The sequence below is a fragment of the Toxotes jaculatrix genome, chromosome 4 (genome assembly GCF_017976425.1).
Source record: "Toxotes jaculatrix isolate fToxJac2 chromosome 4, fToxJac2.pri, whole genome shotgun sequence".
NCBI classification, from domain to species: domain Eukaryota; kingdom Metazoa; phylum Chordata; class Actinopteri; family Toxotidae; genus Toxotes; species Toxotes jaculatrix.
The window spans coordinates 10,421,837-10,447,257 of record NC_054397.1 but is presented as its reverse complement, the minus strand read 5'-3'; the positions used below and the strand labels follow the sequence as shown (position 1 = coordinate 10,447,257).

Below are 25,421 nucleotides of genomic sequence, written 5' to 3'. Positions count from 1 at the left end.
GAGGAGCTGTCTCCAGAGTGTGCTGACATGAGAGGAGATGCGAGACCGACAGGGATGAAAGGGTGAAAGGGATGATGAAAGAGACATAGGCTGAAATGTACTGTTTTTAAAGCCCCTCAGGAGTAAAAATACATGACTGGTTTCTCAAGGACCCACTAATCCTGGTTTTGGCTAAGATCAATCAGGGGAAAGTAAATATTTTATTATGGCTCAAACAGTCCTCTCAGAATTTAAACAAAATGGCTGAGTCAAACAAGGACACAACAGTGAGGTAATGATGAAGAGTATTTCAACATGCATGAAATAAAGAAATGTACTCACTATGTGAGAAAATACCACCTGAAATTCAGATGTCTGAAGCAGAGAGTGAATGTGTCCTCAAATGTTTGTTTGCAATGATGATGGCGATGTTTTTCACTCAGCGTGAGGACATGGAAGGAAGAAATGTGTAGAGCACGGTTGCAGCTAACAATTACTTTCAATCTCAATTACTCTGTCAGTTATTTTCATGATTAACCAATTAGCTATTAGGTCTATACAAAGTCAGACAATTATCAGAAATGACCATCATAAGTTCCCACAGATGTCTCCTTCAAATTGCTTATTGTGTATGATCAACAGCCCAAAACTCAGAGATATTCAGCTTACAAAGATATAAAACAGACAAAAGCAGAATATTATTCTCATTTTCACATTTGAAAATGTAAAACCTGGAAACCTTTGGCATTTTCGCTTGAAAAATAACTTCAATGCTCAATAAGTACTCATAATTGTTGCTGATAAATTGTCTGACCGTTGACTGATAGATGAATCGGCTAAACGTTTCAACTCTAGCGTAGACCATTTTAACGCCTACATGCATTTCAACTTGCACACACCAACTGCGCTTATTCAGCTCTACGACAGCTTGACAGCATTGTCTCAGAGTAAGGTTTCCAGTTGAAGAACAGCACCACATACATACTGAAGCTAAACCCCAGCAGACCCTTCAAGAAGCTTAGATCACTATAATCAGACTCCGTCTGATAACAGTGAAACACGCGGCGGTTACTTCACTTTCATGTCAGTCTTAAGAAAATGAAAAAGAAGAGAGACGTGTCCAGCGAAAGAGCGTTTGTATCATCAGAATGTTTGATCCAGCCTCAAGGACACACGTCAGTTTCTTCCATCTAATGATACACATGAACGGCCCACCATAGATCTCTAACTGAGGGCTAACATCCACTAGGGTTATCCATACACTAAAATCTGGATTACACAATGACACGCAGAAGCCTTTCTTGTTGTAAGGCACTTTCTATTGATCTGTCAATTGATAATTGTGCAGAATTCTATGATTTACTTGTTCATAAACATATTTCTATTCTATTTCATTCTATCTGTGCAGTGCATGCATTTTTTTTTAAGTATGAAATGTTTGGCATCAGCGCTGTAATATTTTACTGTAATCCAAACTATTTATTGGCTTACATGACATCTGTTCCCTCAGGGTGTGGAAAAATATAACTCCACCGTCTTATGCTTTGGCATTTGTTTGAGATACACTGCACTTGAACATTTATATTAAAAAACACAGGCCCTTGATTACATCCGTCTTTATGGCACGTCCAAGTCGTCCACATTCTCATATGTACTGCCGATCACATTCCTGCGCTTATTTCATTCCAGTTGAAAGCCTTCAGAAGTCTTTCCATGCCAACACTGCAATCTCGTCTCTCTCTCAGACACTGCCATTAATGAGGCAAGTTCTCTCTCAGCTCTGACAGCTTCACTTTGCATTCAAGATTGCTGCACAGTGAAGAACGCGCTTGTGTTTTTGAGGGAGCAACAGCGACAGGAAATAGAAAGACTCCTCCATGTTCTGTGGTGCCTTTAGAGCCTCCAGCTTTCTCATGCTACACAGGCAACTCTTGCCTTATCACAGCTGGTCGTAGGAAGAAATCAAGCCTCAGGGTTGAGGCCTACTGTAGCCCTGTGAGTGTGTGAATATGAAATAAGAATCTGACAGGAGTTTTGTTTGTACTGCTCTCCTCCCTTCTCTGTGCAGAGGGTGGACACAATATCATTGTACGATTCACTGTTTCCACAATCAGTTACATTCATTCAGTCGTGACAAGCTGCCTCTTTACCCATCGCAATTTCCTAGAATCCAAGGTGATGTCTTCAAAACAGTCCATACCCCAAGGATATTCAGTTTACTGTCAAATCAAACAAAGGAAACGTCTTAAACAATTAATAATTCTGAATTATTTTTATCAGTCAATTAACTGTCTAATTATTTTAGCTCTAGCTTGTTTCAAGGAAAGAGTGTTGGACGGCCAATATTACACAGGTCTAAATGATACTCTAATACTCTGTCACCCCCTGTACATCTCATACAAACTCTTCCCCAGAGAAGAGGAATAATTGAGTATTACAAGAACAGCAGCTGGTGATCTGGCTGCCACTGGAGCAGACAGTGTTGTGAAGTCCTGCGGAAGCACTCAGTGAGGACAGCCATCATTTCCTTGACTATGTAAGAAACGGACCTCAAACTGAACTGCCATATAAAATGCTACAGACATGCTCACACTTAATTGCAAGTAGCTCTTCAAAATGATCCACTGGAACAATAATAAGACACTCAGCCTATTAGCAGTTGCAGTAATTTTATAACAACCAAATGAACCTTGCTGTGTGTCATTAAGCAATCATTAATTGTTGGAAAGATAACGACATGCAGTCCACACGTTCCTGTGACAGACACAAAACGAGGCTGGTTTCTAATTTGAGTGAATCTGTAACACGTTGAAATGATGGGAGATAACCATCCCACCATTTTTCATTTCTCCTCAGACTCCAGTTTCTGCTGATTACAGCTGCTCTCGTTTATTCCAGCTGCTATTAAAGCACTTAACAGCCGTGCCTCAGAGAGACTGTTATTCATTTAGTTTCATCTGCTACAGTCTAGTGTGATATTTATCATGATGTATTCTCAGCGACTGTCATAGTATGATTATGTAGTGTGATAAACTAAACTGCACATTGAGCTTGTCAAGACTGGGCTGAACTGAACAACTGTACTTGAGGCTTTTTGTAATTATTTACAATGCACAGAATAAATTATCAAGTCTGTGTCATATTTTTATGCATAAAGTCAGCTTTTAGGAGCTTCCTGTGGTTGCATAGCAACTCATAGGTGACTCACATTTTTAGCATTGGACACCACCGATGTACAACATGAATCATTTGTCCTTGAAAGGACTCAGAGTTCCCCAGACTCACTCTTGAAACTCAAAGATAAAAAAAGAAAAAACATCAGCTGGTGTGTTTAAGGTTGTTAGGCAGACATGTTGAAGCCAATAAGCTGCTCTGTGTCTGTTAACTACTGCTTAGTCATCAACCCGGCTGAACATTCACTGACTGTGAGACTCTTTTTCCATCTCAGACCTTCTCTGTGTTTTAGAGCCTGAAAGAGCTTACTGTTTGAATGCCAGTTTCTCCTCAGAGAGACAGAGACAGAATAAGTGTGTGTGTGTGTGTATGTGTGTGAGTGAAGGAGAGACTGGGCTGCTGGCACAGCTAGGAGGCAGTCACACAATCCGGGCAAGGATTTTAAGAATATGACTTCCTGGTTTGATGCTTCCAGGTTCCGATAAATGACCACATCTACTGTAACCTTTACAAGAAAGAGGAGGAACTCAACAGAAGAAAAGCACACTTGTCTTCTGCTCATTCAAACCAGTGAAACACTGTTTTGTGTTATACTGTCACAGGCCTCTCCATTTCAATTTGTATTACAACTTTAGCTAGTTTTGTCACTATAAACTATGGAATAGGATACAGATTTTTTTAAATGCGATCCTATACTGAGAGATTTGACACTTTTGTGAATCAGCTCTGAGCTGCAAAGACCCAGATACATACACCATCTATTGCAATTTAAATTGGCAATACCAAATTCATATTGTGGCTTCAGTGGACGACACTAGCGCTGGATACAATTGCTCAGTCGACAATAATTCTGATAATCATCAAATGGGTCTTTGACTATTGTAACACTCTGAAGATGCCACCTTGCGTTCTTGGAAATTATGATGAGAATTTTCCACTATTTCCTGACATTTCACAGACCTACATTTGTTTTTAAAAAAATAACAGCCAAATGATGAAGATGAAAGTGAATGTTATTTGCCTATATGGTCCTATATGGTCCTATATGTTCAAGAAAGCAATTTTCTCATAATTAATGCACACACATGCAGGCTTTAAATGGGCATGTAAAACAACATGTGTGCTGTCACTGATGCCTTTAGAAATCAGTGAACGGCACATTGTGATGAGATTAGAGGCCTTGGGAAGTGCCTTTCTGTCTCTGACGTACTGCTGACATTCAGGTCTGATAAGGAGTGATAAAAACCAAGACGAAGGTAGAAAGACGAGGCTGGCTGTCCTGACAGATAAAGACACAGTACAGATGCCAGATGACTTTAATATGAGCCTTGCATGACACTTGTTAACACTTGTTGATCATTTTAACAAAGGAAAAACAGAAAGCTAAAGAATAGAGATTGTTTGTGGTTGAACATGACTTGAAATTACTACGACTTAATATATACATGTGGACAGATACTACATTTCTTAAAAATCTACTCTAAAACCTTCACTTGACACCTTTATGGTCTATTTAATTCTTCTGTTTCCAAAGCCTTCTTTTCTCATTGGATTGTTATTGTGTTTCATGATCTTCTTTTGTAAAAACTTCCTAATAATGAAATAAGAAACATTATTACATGACATTGGTAGAATTTTTTTTTATGGGAATTCAATGCCATGTATCCTTAAAAACCTAAACCTAGTGAGACAGGAAAAGGGCAAACCATTTTGTAAAATATAATGGTAGCAGATGCATTGTTTTAATTTACTTTATTTCCTTTTAACACTGACTTATCTTCAGTAAAAATAATATATTTTATGCATTGTTTCCACCCTGTCCAACCAAAAATAGCATCAATAATTGGAATGCACAACAAATATTCCTGGGATTAATTTCAATAAAAGCTCTAAAAATCTGGAAAATAAAGCCTGGTCTTACTCACTCTTTGTGCCATGCTGAGGGAGAGCTCCAAAACATGTCCAACAGATTCAGAGCCACCAATAACTACACCACACTGTGATTTATATCCGAGCACTCGTTCTATTTACAGGGGCCATACTTTTAACTATTTCATGAAGCACTATGGCAGCTTTACGCAGGGACTGGCCTGAGAGAGAGTCGGGCAGCAGGGCTGTGAGAGAAACTAAACAACTCTGTTGCTGACCCAGCTGTTTCTGTCCAAACCTCCATTCAGCATGAGCAGCTAACCAGCCCTGGAGGGCAGTGGTACAGGAAGACAGCAGTGAGACAGATGCAGACCACATCTGGAAGGTGGATATGAATGAGAATTATTCTATCAACAGAGAGGCAGAGATGAAGGAGAAGAGGGGAGTGTGTGCCAGTGCTTGTATGAATGATAATGTGTTTTGTACAGTTAGAAGCTGTGGTCCCAGCCAACCACTATTTGTATACACTACATATACCATACTAATTGTTACAATATATTTGCAGTTAGTTTACAAAAACTAAATTTACTTGACCCTCGCCTGAGCTGATAGAAATCAATCAAACTGCAACTTTGGAAAGTCAATGCAAGTTAAACTTCACAAAGAAAAATGCTCTTCTAAAGAATTTTTTGAACACAACATACTACATCAAACCTACTAAGACCTATTATATAGCATGAAACTATGACACAGTTTAAGTCGGTTGAACAAGTGCAAGTCACTTACTGCTGTTTGTGGTTGAGCTCTGTCTCCTTGTTCACCAGATCCTGCTTGAGGTTAGCTAGCATTTCCACGGAGACGTCCACCTGCCGAGACAGCTCGGAGGCCTTGTCCTCCAGGTCTTGTTTCTCCTGGCTCAGACGCTCGCTCTCTTGCTTGGCCCGTTCCAGCTCGGAGCTCTTCCTCTCCAGCTCTGCCTGAAGACGGCCTACACGGGCAGCTATTTTCTGCTCCACCTACAAGACATTAAGCACTTGAGCTTCTTAATGTCCTGCCACAACAATGTTACATGAAACACAAGTAGATATCCTAATTAGGTCTTTAACTAATTTTCAGTTATTAACAGATTCATTAACAGGGGTTTCAGTCAAACAATCCATAACTTTCCTCAATATTTTACAGAGTTGCTGGCTTCAAGCAAATCTGTTTCACTTGATTCTAATAAAATGAAATCAGTAATAGTTACGCTCGACTTCACAACTCACTGTCAGTGCTCCATTTGTTAAACAGCTTGGTTCCTTGTCTGAAAGTGTGACTTGTAATTATAAATATATTTCTTTGACAAAAGTTTAAGTGTGAGAAAAGCATGAAAAATCTGTGGTGCAGCCATGTATCTTCTGACTTGGAAAAAGTACAAAGATTAAAACTTAGACACTGTTTTTGATATCTTCCTTTTCAGATTTATGTTATTCACTACACACTCATTTTGGTCAGCAAAGAACTTCCTGGTTATATCCCTGCTTATAGGGATTATGTTATTCCCATCTGAGCTATTCTTCACTGGTTACTGATTAATTATAAGACCGATTTTTAAGCGATCAGATTCAGAACATGCCTGTGACAGAGCTCAAGGTTCTCAAAGCAGACTGAGGAGATCAGGAAGAGTGTTAATGGTGGTTCAGTGTCTGAGTCAAAGACAAAAGGTGATGATTATTATCCTTCAGTGCCTCTGAACTGTGAAATAACCTGCCTGAGCAGATCAATCTGGCAACCAGGACACACAGTTATATGGTCATGGGGTGCTATCTGAGCAGCTGACCTATATCAGGGATTAATTTCCTTAATGGAAAAAGAGTGTTGAAAATACAAATATCTAGAATATAAAATATAAAATCCGAGGGATCACAGGTGATTTCCGTAGCACCCAGCATAGGTGACTGGAAGCTATACTGCATCAAGTTTTATTCTCCTACATGACTGAATAATTGTTGCAACACAGGTTCCAGTCATTAGCGACAGGACCGAGCACACTCCTGTTTGACAGCACTCCAGTCAATGTGCAAGACAGAAATTATGCCACATCTTAAATTTTACATGGCTTGCATTGACTTTAATATGCAAGCGCAGCCAGAGTTAGTCATGTACTTGTTAATTTTCACACACATGAGATTCTCTCAAGTCTCTGAGTAATTCACTTTCTCTCCAGTGAGTACATATTTTCAGCTCTTCTGTTAAAAGCCCAGTTTCTTCATTTTTAAATGATTATAATATTTTACAAATCACTCTGATAACGTTTTTGTTTGGAGAAACAAAAAAAAAATCCCATTGAATGTTGGTGGTTTGCTTTCATTGTATTCACTTTCAGGTTCCCCAGGTTGGGTCACTGGGTGAGGAGGGTGGTTCAGGTATCAGCATGCAATGTTAGACACAATATACCGGTGAGTGCCAAAGCTGTTCAAAGTCTGAGGTCTCTGCGTTAACCAAAATGATCATAATTACCTCTTCAGACAGCTTCTCCAGCCTTTCATCCAGCTCCAGCCGTTCAAACGCCCGCGCCTTCAGCCTGGCCAGGCCTTCCTCATAGGCTGCCTCCACTGCACTGGCCGCTACGTTAGCAGCCACTGCCACAGCTGTGCTGGGGTTTCCATGGGGACCTGGGTCTGTGGATGTCATGGCTTTCTTCATAAAAATCTCCCCCAGGGGAAACTCCACATTGGGAATGTACCGAGCTGCGGTGTTGGAGTTAGCAGGGGTTAAACTCAGGTCGTCCGAGCAAGGAAGTTCACGGCAAGGAAAGCGCCGCTCCTTTAAAGCTGAGGGCCGCAGCGGCTCAAAAGGGTCGTTGTTGTTGGCAGGCGTGAGGAGAGCTCCCTCAGCCACTAGGGGCAGCAGAGCAGCGGCGTCGCATACACTGTTGGACTTGGAGAGGACGTAGAGGGTCTCGTACGTGTGGTTGTACTCCAGGTGGGCACGTAAGGACGACAGGCTTCGGAAGCGCTTGTGCTCCCCGCAGCGAGGACAGCGGTATGGCAGGTCCAGAGAGGCCATTCCGGGCAGTAACTGCCGGAAGAGAGGGGGCGCTCACGCAGCAAAACGGCAGCGCCAGTATGAGGGTACGGAGGTCAAGTACCTGACAGATCCTCTCATGGTGAAAACAGGACAACTACGGAGAGTCAGTAGGAAGAGAGATCCCATGTGCAATGGAAGAGCCCATCTCAGTCACTTGACCACACAACTGGTCTTTTCACTTCATCTTTCATGGCTCCCCTGCCTGAGGTCCTAAAACAGAGGGAGAAAACACAAGCGAGTTTAAGTGCATTATACTGTGAACTCTGGTATAACATCAGATGAGGATGAGAATTAAATGAACAAACCAAACTTAAGTTATATAAATTGCTGACACAAAATTGCTGACAATAATTCATCCTGCTGCAACTACAAAACAATATAATGGGGTCGGGAGCCTTAAGCTGCAAAGATATCCAGCATTTTCATGCAACAGGGCCACGTAAAGCCTGTTTACGTACTCCTGTAACTGTTGGTCCAAACTTTTTGTTTCTCTTCTTCTTCACTACTTGTAACCTTAAATACAAGAGGAAGACTGGGGAAATGGATCCATTAGTGAGAGTGCTTGTTAGCGGCAACATCATTTTCCAGTCTGAAGTCTACAAGGTCAGGCTGCACTGACCTTTTGTTGTTGTTCATTGTTAGCTTTAAATGCTGCTGTATATATAAGGACCCCAAAAGGAGGTGAAGAAAAGATAAGGGAATTAAATGTACAAATCTGGCAAAAAAAAAAAAGTTTAGTAAATATTAAAATTCATCATTTCCATCTGCTCCTTAGATACTGAGCACAGTCAAGCTGTTGCATGAACACATCACTGTGTTTATCCAATTATCCAGCACTTGATGCTCATAATGACAAGAAAATTCACCCTCCACTGCTTCCCCTAAATCAGGTCCTCTAATTAAAGTACAATTCTCTAATCAAGAACAGTACTGAGAAATATTTTGCAAGATCTTTAGGTCAGTCTCAGATACCAGCGGACTCACACTGAGCTCCTGATAACAGCTAGCCAGGTATTTGTGGCTAAACTTGTTCCTCTAAGAGAGCCAGAGCATACTAAATATCCAGTTAAGATGCAAAAGATGTAAAACAGCAATGTGATTTGTGTGTCCTTGTCCATTTCTTTATAAGGTTTATAAACCCTTTAGACTCTGCAGAACATATTACCTCAATTTGCCTTTTTTAAAACAACCCAATGGGCACAGGTTCAAAGACCAAGAATACTAAAGCCCCAGAATTTGGATTGCTGTACAATGCCAATCAGTCTGAGTCCACACGGTCTGTATATCAGTTGCAGCCCATGCAATAGAATGTGCACAATCTGTATATCAACACAGAGCATTTGGACTCTTACAGCTGGGCAGCAATGGTGCACACCAAACAAAACCCAAGACTGGAGCTTGAACCTGAACAGACGTTTTGAATCTCTCTCTGTCTCACAACTTTCTATAGCAGCTATTAATGAGCAAAGCAGTAGGCACAAACACTGGCGGCTTAATCACAAATCACAGATGCAGGCCTTTCTGCACAGAGGGCCCATACACTGGAAATCCCCTGAAGTCACCGAGACTGTTATTAGAAGTCTGGTGAGGCTGGATCAGGGAGTGTACTGGCAAGTCGTGCCCACTTATTAAAGAGGGAGGATTTCACAGACACAGTCACTACACTGCAGACAGCAGGCATTCCCATCTGCTTAAAATTACTAAGTGAGGTATTTAACCAGGCAGGAAATGGATGGAAGTGAGGCTGCTTGGTAGCCACATGTCACATCCTGCCAATGCGGCTCAGCTGAGACATCGCACAGGACCGTATTTAATGTGGACTAGTGAATAGTGGGTGTGTATGTCATACATGAGACACACATACTGTATACTCATGGCTTTCAGTCTCCTTTTCTACCAGAACCAAACAGCACCAGGAGTTTCCATGTACCCCGATGATCAGTGTCTATTTTGAATATTAAAAAAAAAATCCAGGCAAAAACTACAATACATAAATACAATTTGCAGTGCAAACAGTGGTTACTGTTGTTTTCCACTGGCGGACACATCAGAAGAAGCTGTTAATTGTCGATTATTTGAATAATTGGCTTATCGTTTCAGCTCTACTTTGAATATCTTAATAATGAAGCCACAGGCTGCAACAACCAGTCAAAAGCAAGACAATTGCACAATCAACAATAGAAAACATCCATTTAATGAGACAAATAATATACTATTTCAAGATCTATCGCATGCTAATTAAAAATTATTTAAAATCTATTCTTTTTCTGCAAAAATAGCCAAAAGCAACAAGCCTTACCAAATCAGCTATCCCATCTGTATCCAAGATGCAGTGGTCTCTACCTTTTCACTACCAACTGATCAGATATATAAGAGATCCTTTACAATTTGAAGCAGAGGCAGTAGTGTTGTGAGGGAAGTGCCAAATGCTCCTTTCTGATTCCTGCACCTATCAGAGGCAAATCTGTCACAATCCTCAGGCAACCTTTTGTGTCCTCTCCTCTATTCCTATCTTCCTCCTTTTCCTCCTTTCACCGAGCCCGGCCATCGGCAGGAGGGTCCCCCATATGAGCCAGGTTCTGCTCAAGGTTTCTTCCTGTTAAAAGGGATTTTTTTTCTTGCCACTGTCACCTTAAGTGCTTGCTCTGGGGTCAGGCTCTGGGTCTCTGTAAAGCACTTTGAGACAATTTTGATTGTGGAAGGCGCTATATAAATAAAATTGAATAGAACTGAACTGAAAAATTGTTATGATGTTGTACATAGTATTGAGTGGCATAGTATTCAGCATTAAGAGGTACAGTTTATCCTTCTTACAGTGTATCTTGTATGGACTGTTTATCTGCTATGTTTATTTGTCCTTGACTCATGTCAGTCGAGAGCTGATGGGAAAACAGAAGCATTATGGCTAAAGGACACATTCTTGAATGACATGACAGGCCATCGAAAACATCACTCTAATTGGTTGTTTTATTTCTCTTTCCTAAGTAACCGTACTCTGCAGACTTTTAATGAAAAGCTACTTTTTAAAGACTCTTTGCTCGGCAACTGTAATGATCTCATTTTTATTGTGTGTTGATCCCATATAAGCCTTCAGGAGGTTCAATCAAGGCATATACAGACCTACACGAAACAGCCAGGGCTTCAGTTTCTGCTTTCGTGCTTCTTTACAACAAGGTCATGGGTGAGACAGATCGTATAGAGGCTTGTTTGCAGAGGTTGCCAACTCCTATAGTCAACTTCTATTGCAAGCAGGAAAAGGTTAATGAACATGAAGTCAAGGCAAAGTCACGAGTGAATGGTCTCAAATAGACAGAGAGAATAAAGATTTAGAAAGGTGATGATAAAGACCAGGAGAGAAAAGGTGTGGGTGAGGAGTGAGGAAGCTGCAAGAAGGCGACTGACAGAGGCAGTTTTCACCTGGGTGAGAAGGAGTATATAGATTGTGCAAGAGGTATACATAAAGTTCTTAAAGTTATACTAAGCACAACTAAATTTATTAAAGAAAAACAGAGAGCTTGATACTGAAATTTTAGATGATGATTAGCAAATTATGTGGAAAACACACCATAAATCCACTAATTTACAGTCAAGGAGGGAGCTGTCCTGGGAAGATTTGTTTCTTTATTGCACTAAAGGAAAAAAGGACGCAGTTATATACATGTTAGATCCTCATCCACTGGTAAGAGTTCTGTCTGATTCATGTTTGGAAACAAGAAAACCATCTGACCTTTTACATGTGACAAAAATAAAGGGAAAAGCAGTGAACAGCTAGGCTGCTATTTGAATCAATGATTGTGATCAGAAAGAGAGTTAACCCTCCAGGGTTTTCAAATCAGTGAAGTGCTACATTTATGAACTGTTGGTTAGGTTTAGGCAAAAAAAGCACTTTAGTCAAGGTTAAGGAAAGGTCATGTTTCTGGTTTCTGCATTAAACCAGACCGCAAACTTTCACTGTGAGTGCCTAAACATAACCATAAAAAAGTTTAATAATGTTTTAGTCACTGCAGGTGGACTTTGTACTTACTGCAAGACCAGGTATTTTGGTGTCAGTCAACAGCTTACTGATGCGTTCGATATCATCATATTTGCAACTTTCAAGATACATAAATTTACATTTCCTCATTATGTTGATTGAAAACATAATCCAGCTGGACTTACGTTTCCTTTAAAACATATTTCCTATTGTAAATTAGTTGTATATAAAAGGAATTTCTAGGAGACAGGCTTCCCTGTCAACACGTTGATGTGCCTTTGGACAAGATACAGAACCACAATTGCTCCCAGTGGTCATGTCAGTGCCTTGCATGGTAGCTCCACTGCTCTTGACGTGTGTGTGTGTGTGTGTGTCTGTGTGTGTGCATCAGCAGAGTCAGAGAAGTGTTGTGCCTTGACGATAACGTCATTAAATCTAGCAGTATTTAAACAAGTTTTTAAAGGGAGGAACGGGACATTGTATTGCAGCTCTGCATATAATCATCCTGATCATACCTGCTGAGCTGCTGTGTCGAGCACAGCAGCATTCAATGCTCAAAAAAGCAAAAGGAAGAGGCTAACACCAGGAGCAACTGTTTCACACCACAAGCGTTGCAGATATATGCTACTAGATATATTAATAATTTATTCCAGCACTCACTGCAAGCTCAACGATCTCAGTGGGTGATCTCTCTTTTTAACTCTCTTTTTAGTTATAGAGTCTTAAAAGTTTTTTCTTACAACACCTATGGTCAAAAAGTGGAAAAGTGCAGGTAAACTGCAGGGTATCTACTTTTGTTCAGTGTTCTTGAGCAGTGTATTTAACCATTTGGCATTTTGTAATTCACTGTTAATTTATCAGATCTAAGCAAGTTTGTCATTCATTCCTGATAAAAACAAATGAATTTGTTCAGTTTTCCCAGGCCACTGAATAGAAGGAGAATTACTGAAAACATTCCAGATTAGTTTAGCATTGCTTAAACTAGCCCACTACTGTCACCGACGTAAGAGATCCAAGGAACTAATGACAGAGTTACATTAGAATTGCCTGACATTATCAGAGGAATACAGTCACAGTAACTGGAGCTACAATGATAAAGTACTTAATTCAAACTCCTTACATTACCTGTGTATAAATACTGTGGCCTATGCTGCAGTCATTGCAACAGAATTCTGCACCATTTGCATAAAACATCAGCTGCCCCTCAGGCTACACTAATGATGTTCCTGTGAAAGGTTCAGCTCTAAAGGATGAACAACAAATGATTAAATTGGTAATTCATTCATAAATAATAAAAGTCACCAGTTACCAGCAAAATGCCACCCAGCCTCACACAATCTTGGTTCACCAGACCGGCTCTGAGGCTCTATCTCATAGTCAGGTGAGATTTATTCCTGTGTGCCTGTGCTCTCTGATAAAGATTTGTTTTGCTTGGAGGTGTGAAGAGGAGAATGAGTCAAGGTGTATAATCATAGCCAGTCCTCTGCAAAGCTTCACCCAGACATGCTGCAGCACTGAACCCAAACTGGCAGTTAGCAGTATGCTACTGTACATCATACTGGAGGTGCCAAGACTGCATGAGAGGTGTGACACGAGCATCATCCTACACTTCAACAATGAAGCTGTTATCACTGCTGGTATTGCTCATGTGGAAAATGTGCTCCTCCCACTCCCACGTTATTACTTTCACAGCCAATGCCAGACTAAAACTTAATATCCAAGTAAATAAAGAGATAAAATTGCAACAAATAATCACATTGCCCACATTATTTTCTCTGCATGGTGTGCAGTATGATAGCATCAATGACACGTTCCCAGGACCAGCTACACCGCAGCATACAGACTCCTTTAGAAACTGAACGATGAGAGGTTTTGTGAAAGCCCCTGGAGGCTTCTAGGCCCCTACATGAGCATGTCAAAGTATGTTAGCTCTGAGCAATCCATGGGACTCCCATGACAGGACAATCTCATAGCCTGGGGCTCCTCACCTGACAGCAAAGGGCAAACCTAAACCACTTATGCTGAAAAAGATTCAGCACACTTTGGTCATTATACAGAGAGCCACCTTTCTGAAGAAGACCAGACCGAAGCATTTCATCTCTTGTGACAGTATTACCCAGACATCCCAATTCTGATGCAACATTTTTAAATTTTATTATTATTGAATCAAAGTCAATGAAAACAACTAACAAAAATAACCTCACATTTACCATTATGCCAACAAAGAATCAGCTCTAACCCAGTGGGTTCAGTTGTGTGGCCATTTACAAAGCTTTGAGCTGACTTCTGGCTCTGGTAAGCAGAGACCTGTTTGAGACTGACACTGTGCTTTAAAGCAGTGTTGACCTTAGCAGCTTTGTCCTGCTCTTAGTTTGAGTTGAGGAAATCTATTGTGATACATTTGCGAAACAGTTTGTCATTATGCTTGTAGTCTTTTCTACTGTAATGGTTAAACATATTGTTCGAAAATAGTACTAATCAACCATCCAGAAATTTCACCTACGCTTGGCATTCCTTCATCCTGTTTTTTAGTTACATAATGTTACTCACACACTCCTGTCAAGCTCAAGATGTTCTGTGACTGTTTCCAGGCTGTTTCAAGGGTTTACCATTGTCTAACATAAGATTCTGTGACACAGTATTTCCTGCCAGCTTGACAGATACAATGTAGACGGATGCATTAAAACTAGTTAGAATTTGCTAGCCTAGTAACATTAAGGCTAACAGCCCATGGTAACTTATTATCTATATAATCTATATAATAATTATCTTAATCTGCAGCTCGTCTTTCCTTTACGGAGCTTTATAGCAAGTTTCAGCACATTGTTAAGCTGTCTGACCCCTCAATTTTACTGTTATGGTTCACTGTCTTGGTTCTAGACCAGCGGGTGCTGCTCTCAAACCTGGCCGAGAGCTCATTCTTTGGCTGTCAAAATGCAAACAAATAGTTCAAGATTAGGCACTGGCTCCGAAGTGGCCTTCAAACTGCCTTGATGGAAAAGGGGTATCTCTAATTCAAGAGCCAGCAGTCACTCCGTTAAAAAAACAAAAAACAAAAACAAACATCTTGTGATTACAGAGTTGTCTAAAAGTTGTGGATGACGATTTCAAGGCAACTGTCTGTGCACCATTACTTCACTAATACAAGGACAAAGGAAGACACCATGTAAATGCTCTTTCATATTTGATGATACAGCTCCATCCTGCACCCACTGAAGCAGTATTAGCATTCAGTGACCACAGGGAGACTGAATGCAAGAAGAAAGCTAAAGCTGCACAGCTCTCACTGCAGTGACAACGAAAGAGAGTCATTATGGGAGCTAAGGTCAGGACGAGGCTGGGATAGTGAATGAGATGCAATCACTTTCACAAATGTGAGCTGATGGACAGACTCATTCCCCGACTCACCACTGTCTACTATTGATCCAGACGGCTGCTCAGTGAAACAGTTATCCTCCAGTATACGTAGATCATCAGTGCATGCCCGGAAGATGTCGTTAAACACACTAACTGCTCTGGTCCCTGCTGCGACCATTGCGTATGTGGGCAAGCCTGTGCGTTACATCCAGTTTGTTCTTTTCCATGGGTATGGAGGGGAAATTAGTCCAATACTGGCTTGTTAATGATGGAATATACAAAAATCTAATTGATGTTGCAGTTTCCTCAACAAGTAATAAGATCCATTGATAAGTCAAACTGACCTGTCATTTAGTGTCATTAATCTAAGCCACTGCTGGCTAACAGGAGGTCACACTGACACATTTGTAACTGCCATCAAGGAGAGTTACAGTATCTTATCCAACCACAGCTGGATGAGATACTGTACTTTCTCAGGACTTCATATCCTCTTAAAAGAACACAAGAAAGCTTCTTCTGTGCGTACATTAAGCCCTTTGTGCTAGCCTACACAAAACTAGGAAGGAAGCTTCTATAGAGGACGTCTGTGGGAAATGATGCAGAAAATGGTCTCTATGATTTGTGGCCGCGTTTCGACGGTCTCTGAGGTCCTCTTATACTCATTAATCCTGAGCCTGTGGTGGCACGATATTCATATTGCTGGTAGAGTGAGGAAATCCGAAAAGATTAAATATTTCAGATTTCAATAGGGCAGACATATGGCACTCTGCCTAACAAGGATGGGATATTTCAAATGAGAGAGCATTTAAGAAAATCTGATAACATGCCAATCATAAGGCATATGTGATTATCTGATGGGTTGAAAAACCTTAAAACAATTAATATGAATAAGTAAATATTGCATGATAGCAATTTACACCTTGGTATCAGTATTTTTCCACACACAGTCTGGCAGACACAAGCTGTCAGAAAACTTTAAATGCCCTAAGGCCAGAATCATGAGCCTGATCCTTGGTTGGATGAACACCATTTTGCAGGCAGGCGCAACAATAACAGAATGGCTGGGAGATGTCTGAGGCAGCTGTGAATGGGCACTTTGTTATAAAAGAAATTAATACTGAGAATGAGTTGCAAATTAATGATTACCTAAAGGGAAAAACAGTCTGATCACAAGAGAACGGCTACTTACAGCATGAAACTAAATGACGACGAAATAAGTTTCACATTAGGCACAAACTGGTTTGTTAGAGGACAGAGTGTTTTTATTTTGAAGGATAAGGCTGGCGACATTCTCTATTCGCAGAAAATGAATCATCAAATATATTGATAATCAGGAAATTGGTAGAGTAACTTTATGAGGAAAAACTTTTTTGGATTTTGGACTGTTGGTCAGACAAAATAAGACATCATCTTGGATTCTAAGAAACTGGGAGCATAAATATTACAGTCATTTATTTGTATAGAAATTAATCACTGAACTGATCCTACTTAAAAACTTATTTACTTTAAATCTTTGTGACATAGACCTCCACTGTAGTCCAGAAACTATTAAAAACACATCAGTCAGCCAAACTGTTGCACTGGCTGACAAGTTCTTTCATTGTGATGAATATGAGCAACGTTGTTTATTTGGCATTAATCCTGTTCACACTCTCTTGTTGGTGTAAACACTTGTTAGAACAACAAATCTACAGCTGGAAACAGTTCCCAATAAATGCACAATTTACTCCTGCTTGGGTGACCTCTGCTAAAAAATTATAGCTCTGCTGTTTTAGGGAATTGCTGAGCTTTTTCATGACAAATCTTTATTTTTCCAACCTGATTCTGAGGATTTGTGTTCAAAAGAAGCAAATGGGATTAGGGTTAAGAGTCATAGACAGGCTGGGGGATCAGAAAGTTGAGAGAGATGAACTGTTGGTTTTGGTCTTTTCATGAGATTTGTTGACAGTAATAAAAATAAAGAAAATCACCAGCCTTATTCTATAAATATATCCCAAGATTCAAGGGACCTGCATTTAAATATCCGTGGATATGTGAATTTCAGTGTGACTGTTTCTAGCTTGTATGCATAAACTGACTGACAGCATCCTGACAGGTCCTACCCTGTGTCTGTATCCCTGTCTGATCTGTGAACCCCACATCCAGAGACACAACTCTTAACTGAGTCAGTCAGTACATAAGATAGACAGACAGACATTGTATAGCACAAAGCAACAGAAACACTCTTCAGGATCAATAGAAATGTAAACAAATCCATCTTCCCTACACAGAACAAATACAGCATTGCAAACACACATTAGCATGTTTTCTAACAACAGAGGATTTCTATCTGCTCTGGGATTGTGGGTAATGAATATTGGATTCACAACTGCAGCTCAAAGAGCCACGGCCACACGCTTGCCAAATGAAAACACACACATGATCGTGCACAAAGTGACATAAGCATACACACTCACCAGTAGGACGATACAATGCTGAAGACGGTACAGTAACACACAGTAAAATATTCAGCATCAGTGTGAATTCTTCCTGACATGTGATCACTGGGAAACCATCTGTCTGCGGTGACTACTGAAAACTGGTATGCTATCAAAGAATCTGTGTGCACAAAGGCATGTAGCATGTGTATGCAAGTTGTATACTGCTGCAGTGCAGATACAGAACACAACTCTTTCTTGAACAGAAGAGCAGTCAAGGACTTTAAAGCTCTGTTATCTCATGAAAGTTCAAACTAATCTCATTCCGCAGAAAACCAACCAAACAAGTTTGTTAATCTTGTAGCTAGCCTTCCATTTTTTTTTTTTTCAGCATGACTGCTCCAACTTTTGTCACATCTGATTCCACAGCAGCATATAGGCTGAGGCCTACAGACTCTGAGTCAGATTTCTCATGCACTGTAGTCACATGACACTTTCCCAAACTCCAGCAGTCCTGCCTGTTTGTCACTTCAGCAGTGTGCTGCCTCAAGAGCTGGGGCACACCAGGAGAGTTTGAGAAGTCCTGTGGGAATGTTATTATTGGTGTGTGAATATTACAGAGTCATGATTTCCTTAGACGCTTAACTCTTGAATCAAACTGTGCTCAGAGGAACATTAAAAACCTATTCCGCACGAAGACTTCTTGACTGCAAGAAGATAATAAAATTAATGCAGATTATGATAAAACTGTATAAGAAATCATGCCCCATACATTCACCAAAATAGCCAGGTTACAGCTCTGTGTGCACTAAATACACAAAGACTCACTGCATTTGCAACACACCACAAATTAATATTTTCTAAATAAAGGAATAGCAGGTACAGTTCCGCACACATCCGGGACAAACAGGCCCATCAAAGTCTCCTGTGTCGCTCTGAAAAGCAGATTCAAGCTGTCGATTGACAAGCGGTTAACGATTTGGCAGTCAACACAGGCACACACATACACACACAAAAAAAAATCATTGACCCTCATATCTGCACTGCACATGGATCAAGCACAAGCAGCACATCATGTGGGTGTGGACGAGCGGCATCACCAAATGTCATCTTACAGCAACGAACGCCACCGTATACGCACAAATGGGCCTGGAGTCAGGTAAATTCGCACCGATGCTGATGGCAGCAGCTGTGTCCTCTCGGAGGACAGGGCGACAGCTTGGTTAAGAACCCGATTTTCTCCCTGTTTTTTCACAGCAGCACAGTGGCCATCGCTTGACGGTACTCCCGACGTTGCATAAAATCGTTGCACAGGAGCAGCGGCGTCAATGAAGCGATAATGGAAAACATACACAGTGCACACACACATACACGCACACAAACAAACACGCACACATACACACATTTACACACATGCATGCACACACAAGCGCGCACACACCCGCGCGCGCGCACACACACGGCAACACGAATGTGATCGGAAGAGTGGGGTTAAAAAAAGAAAGAAATGTGCGACTCACTCACCTCGCAGTCTTCTCCCCATTTTTTTTTCCGCTCCAACCAAGGAACCGCTCCAGCCTTCACTGACGTCACGCAGCCCCTCTCTGCAGCAGAGAGCAGCAGGCCTGCAGAGGAAGACCAGGGAGGAGAGGCAGAGAGAGGAGGGGAGGAGAGAGCCAGGCGGGGGAGAGAGAGAGAGAGAGAGAGAGAGAGAGGGAGGGAGGGAGGGAGAATGCTTGAACAGATGCAAAAACATGAATCATAAACAAATACATCCCTCCCATCTTCTGATTGAGCAGAGATTACTGTACCTGTGTCTGCTCAGGCTGTGGGTGTGGAGAGAGATGACAGACACAGGAGGGACAGACAGACAGACAGGCAGGCAAGCAGGCAGGCAGGCAGGCAGGCAGACAGACAGACAGACAGGCAAACAACCTACCCCATTCATCCAGCACAGCACTGCAAGCTGTTAAGACAATTTGGTCCTGCTAGCTGCTGCTGCTTGGCTCCCTGAATCAATCATCCCTCTTTACGTGATGATTGTGAAACATTATCCATTTTACTATTTAGCATCCTGCCAATCATCCATTCAGTTTGTTATAAGTCGAGGAATGTGTCTCACTTTAGTCTGAGCACCAAGAAAAGTATGATGGAGCCCAATACAATAGTTATGTAATAAACATCACCCTACAGTGAAGCTCATAAAGTTCTGTTTTGTTTGTTTGTCTTTTTTCCACTTGCAAATTTGCTTTGGGACTTTGCACCATTAAAGCACAACATCATCTGTGTCCTGCATCAACCCTGTGGCCCTGTCTGGTAGTGAGAATCTAATTCTAACACCTTTATTGCTTTACATTGTGCTCACATGGTGCATTTATCCAAGTAAAATAAAGTTAGTTATGTTTCATCAAATTACCACAAACTGAATATACATAAATGTAAAATGAACATCTTTGTGTTATGGACCGCTGGTCAGACAGCTGACAATGAACACAGTCACACAGTTGTCAGAGAGGTGTCCTCGGTGCTGATTAAAGACATTTGTTTTTAATGACCTACGGAAGCATTTACATCCAGCAATTACACACAAATGAAACATAATGGGTTTTTAAAGACTGATTCTGACATAAGCAATGCAACAGATGGATAAAGGGCATCTAGCTGAAAAGAATTTGCTGCCCTGGTTAGACTTTTAAATCTAGATTAAATCTTAGATTGCACAGGTGTTCAATTCAATGTGCTCACTTAATGTACATTAATGAAAACATATTTTGGATCTTTCACTCTCTTTCACAGTTAATTATCCTCCTGTAATAACATCTTATGGTCATTTGAACTGTAAAAACACCTGTTAGGTATGATATCAGTAGCATAATGTTTCTTTCTTTGTGAGTCTTTGACATCACAAAGTTTGAGAACACTCTGGATCAGAGTGTTCATGTGAGTTATGGTTGGGGCCATAACTCTTGCAAGTAATCACACATTAAGTTGCTATGTGGTGACAGAAAAGGGAAGAAAATAGAAACAAGACTGCATAACTAGAAATCAGCTCTCAGTGAAAATGCTCTAGCCGATGTTTTGGTCTCATGTGTCACAGCCTGAGGATGTTTTATGCACCAGTGACTTAAAAATAGCTGTATATTTAAAGCAACTAGTATCTGCTTATGTCATTCGCTTTATAACATTTATTACTTTAACATTCCTTATTATAAATATCATCCACCAGCTGCAGTCTTGACGGATCTTGACTGGATGGTTCTGCTAACAGGCCTATGTGTCGCTGAAGTGATGCTGCATTAAGGGTTAAGCCTGCAAAGCAGCCTGGCTGCCTCGTTGTGATCCAAGCCTTAATATGGAGTGCATAGTGCCTGCAAGTAAAACTGAGTTGTCATTGCAAAGGTTTAAAGATTTTCTGTGTGAACCAACCAAGAATGTTTTTACAGAATGAATGCTACAACAAAAACTCCTATATCTCAGCTAATATGAGCCTGTGTTGTCTGACTGGGATCCTATTATTAAACACATCATCACACAAGGATGTAGACTGGTCCACTCACTGACGATGTGCGCTACGTGAGGAGAGTGTACACTTGGACTTTTTGATAAAAGCTTACCAAAAGGGGTGAGTTTAAATGAAGGAAGCCATTACAGCTCAACGCCTGCATGTTTTTTATGATGTATCAATGTCTGGACACACTAAATGTCTCTTTATATGGTCAAACATGGACAGAGCTACAGTGAATAAACAGTCTCAGGTTTGATTTTAGTGTAGTGTAAAATTAAATACAGGCACAATCAGAAAGTGTGTGTGTGTGTGTGTGTGTGTGTGAGAGAGAGAGAGACAGAGAGCGAGAGCGAGAGAGAGAGAGAGAGAGAGAGAGAGAGAGAGAGAGAGAGAGAGAGAGAGAGAGAGAGAGTTGCAGGATCCCCAGAAATCCCATTTAGGAGTTCAAGCACCACTTACTGGTCAGAGAAGAGAACTACACTGTGCACAGGCTTCCATGTGAAAATACTGTGTCTGTGCATATCATTCACTTCTTGTACATATCACAATTCACCAACCGAAATACATTAGTAAATGCTTCACACTACGCTACATTTACCACTGGAAAACAGTAACAGTACACCCTAATATTTGGGGTAAATGTCACAAACTTACTTTTATAAAGTATATGTCGTCAGTTTTAATATGCAACACACAACTCCCCCTAACAAGGGAAATCAGGTTTGTTTGAGGAATACATCCTGCCTTTTAAATACACAACTGTTTGTTGAAAAAAAAAAACTTGTTAAGTACATTTTCTTTTTCAGATTCAGTATGTAAACTCATTAATTTTGCTGTACGAGACACACACAGAAATCGTACAGAACAAACTCAAAGCCATCATCAATCATGTCATAAATTAGAGCCAGTAAAAAACTCTTTGCATCATTACCATTTATACAGCAAAACAGTTTTCAACATGAAGCGACACAAATACAGTATAACTGTCACCTGTAACAACAATTACTTTTTTTTTTTATTGTAGTGTACTGTATCAGGATGTCAAATTGTCTGATTAAGGTGCATTCAATAAAGGAATATTTTATAGGATACGCTCCAAAGTCCTTACTGCACAGTGATGTATAAAATATATAGACTCTGGCTTAATATGGAAATTACATTTAAAGCGCCTGGCTCTTTTTGTCTTCTGATGGTTTCGATGAATTCATTAAGTCCACTCAACTTTATTCCTAGCAAGTACGCAGCAAATTAAAGTGTCAAATGGGCCATAATTCACCACACTTCTGCAACTGTCAAATTATTCATGCCAAATGTCAACATTTTCCTCACTAATTTTCCCTGTAAAACTTGTAGGAGATCAAAGATACAGCATGTTTGCTATGGCCAATGAATATTTACAATGCAGTCGTGTTACAGTAAATTACAGTGAACACACAAACTACTGATGTTGTTCTGTTGTTGCTGTTTCACATAAAACTGTCACAAATCAAAACGCTGCAACTGTGAATATCCTCAAAACGTATAAACTCTAAATGGAAAATAATGAAATATTGTTCTTTTTAAAATTTTCACCTGTTTATTTCATGTGATTCATCAGGTCATTTGTGAGTTTTGTTAATTATAATCATCTTTAATACTGTCAGGTCAGTTAAAAAGGCATTTTAATGGATGTAAGTTGCACCATTTAGGTGACACACAAGGTCAGTGTTGTACAGTGTAATATTATTTTGAATATTTTAATATTATAACACTGATTAAACATAGTTGATTTGTTTAACATTTATCTGCTTTGTTTTGACCAACATCAGTTACATAAACAAAATTCTAGCAGCACTAATAAATTCATCAATGTTTTAAATAGCCAGGAGGAATTGACTCTACCTTATGTTTGGCCTAACACTGTCTCTAAGCTGTCCAATAATCACTGTATAACAGTGTATCCAGGACTTGCTCCATTAAACAGCAAGGAGGTAGCCTGATGAGTTAGAGACAGTCTCCTCGACTAAAATAAAGTTTAATTGATTATTATGGTTTTGGATGCAAACAATGGCCTTTTATTACGTTAATTTAAAATGTAATTGTACAGCGCTGGTTATGATCAAGCCTACCACTAAGAGAGCTCTTCATGGATGCTGAGAGAAACATGTGCAACAGTATAAGAGGCTTTTTTTTTCATATAGCCCATTAACATTCAAATTAGCCAGTGAATAAAGCAGTCCGAGATGCTTCTTTCTGCTTTATGCAGATATACTGTCCACTATATCCTTGAGTGTTTTTTTTTTTTTTTTTTTTTGCATTTCAGAGTAACAGCTGACACCTTCAGGCTGTTCCTAAAAAATATATATAACCCCCACTTTTATAATTTAGAAAGTAAAAACCCAAACCTGTTACATCAATCTCTACCCCTCTACGCCCTCTACATGCTGCACTCATCCAGTCATGACAGGGAAAGACTGACACACAAAAGCTTAAAAACTCTCTCCCTCAGGAGATTTTGATAGGATGAATATGATGCTGGGCCGTTTTCTCGTTCTCACGTCAAAAACCGTGGCAAATTTAGACCGAACACCTTTATCCATCCCTCCTTATTCATATTTATGAGAAGTGACTGACAAACTCATTGTCGGGTAATTACAGTGTGGTGAACCTTCATTGTCTTTAGATTGGTAGAGACTGAGACATGCTGTGCTTTGGCTTGCTGCACTAATGCAAACCTCTTCCATGTAGATATTATTAGTCACTGTTTGCTTAGCAACCACAACACATGTCTGACATTTTTGTACAATGAAAACGTTTCGCCTGGAGTTTATTTTATTTTGGCTGAGAGGATGCAAAAAAGGTGATGAAGGAGGAGAAGACTGAGAAGACAGAGACAAAATATCTTACTATTATTATGTACGACACTAAACATTAAGTATGTTGAAATTATTTAGCACTTGTGCTTTGAAGGGATGTCAACATCAAATGTGAAATCAGTGGAAGAGACAAACATCTGGAGGCAGCTGTGGTAATCGCATATTTAATTCATCACAAAGGAAGATCTACAGTTTCATTTGGGGCAATAGTTACCGCCCTCCCAAGGCACTTATTATTACATTCTTAAAAGTAAAGAGCCTGTCTATGTGACCTTAAGGTCAGTTTGATTCAATAGGTCAGGTCGGACTAAATAAGCCACACTTAAACACATCAATAAGCTATGGCTGTATGGTGTGCCAACAGCAATGCCTCAGCTGAAAAGAGGGATGGAAAGCAGTTAAAGCTTTGAACAGCAGGGGGCATCAGTAATATGCAAGGATTAACTGATGAATATTATAATGGTTACTGACAGAAATATTAGTTTTTTGGTAACAAGATCAAGTCAAATATTTAAAATGTCTGTAAGTGTTAGTACAGACATTGTGTCTTGATGGGTGGAGATTACACCCTTGTTGTCAGCCAGTTGTCTGTATTTTTCTTATTTCTAAAATCAAAGAAGGACAATGCTCAAAACTGATTTGAGGAATTCTTGCATATGTATAAAGAATTTGTCCGGCAAATGAATCCCCTGTAAACATTTAGGAGATAACTTTCATAAATCAATGTGCTCACTCATCAGAGACCACACACGGTGCAAAATGGCAGCTTCCTCAAAGCACGAGAAATTCTTGATACATCAGTAAGTTGAATGTGCTTTTGCTGTCTGTTAACACTCAGGGTAACACAATAGAACAACATAAAAGCCTGTGGGAGCTCAGCCAATACCAATATATCACCTCAAGTGCCATACTCATTAAAAGGATAAAATGTGAAACTGCAGGGTAACAGCTTGAAAATCATTATCACATTCACTTCACAACAATGCAACTCAACTGTAAGTGTACAGCTTATCATCAAGCAGTCCAGCGATGAAAATGAGTGTGTGTGCAGACACTCTGGAGCAAGAGACCAAACAATGGGTAAATATAAAACATTTGGAAATCACCTGAAGAATTATTCAAGTAATTTTGGCAAACAGTGCTACTGTTGCTTACAGCTGGCTCCTTAAAAAATTGATCAGTAGTTTGCAGAAATATTATGACTTCAAAGCCAGCGACCGAGG

General features: G+C 40.2%; 1 protein-coding gene across 1 annotated transcript in view; it reads right to left on the bottom strand.

Annotated features, from left to right (window-relative positions):
- Positions 1-19,380, bottom strand: part of fbxo41 (F-box protein 41) — a 39,515-nt gene extending 20,135 nt beyond the window's left edge. Inside the window, exons 1-3 of the mRNA XM_041036488.1 lie at positions 19,363-19,380; positions 7,522-8,301; positions 5,809-6,038 (exon numbers count right to left, since the gene is read on the bottom strand). Coding sequence (XP_040892422.1) covers positions 5,809-6,038; positions 7,522-8,070 — 779 coding nt within the window. The 5' untranslated portion in view covers positions 8,071-8,301; positions 19,363-19,380. The remainder of the gene's footprint in view (positions 1-5,808; positions 6,039-7,521; positions 8,302-19,362) is intronic.
- Positions 19,381-25,421: the final 6,041 nt, after the last annotated feature.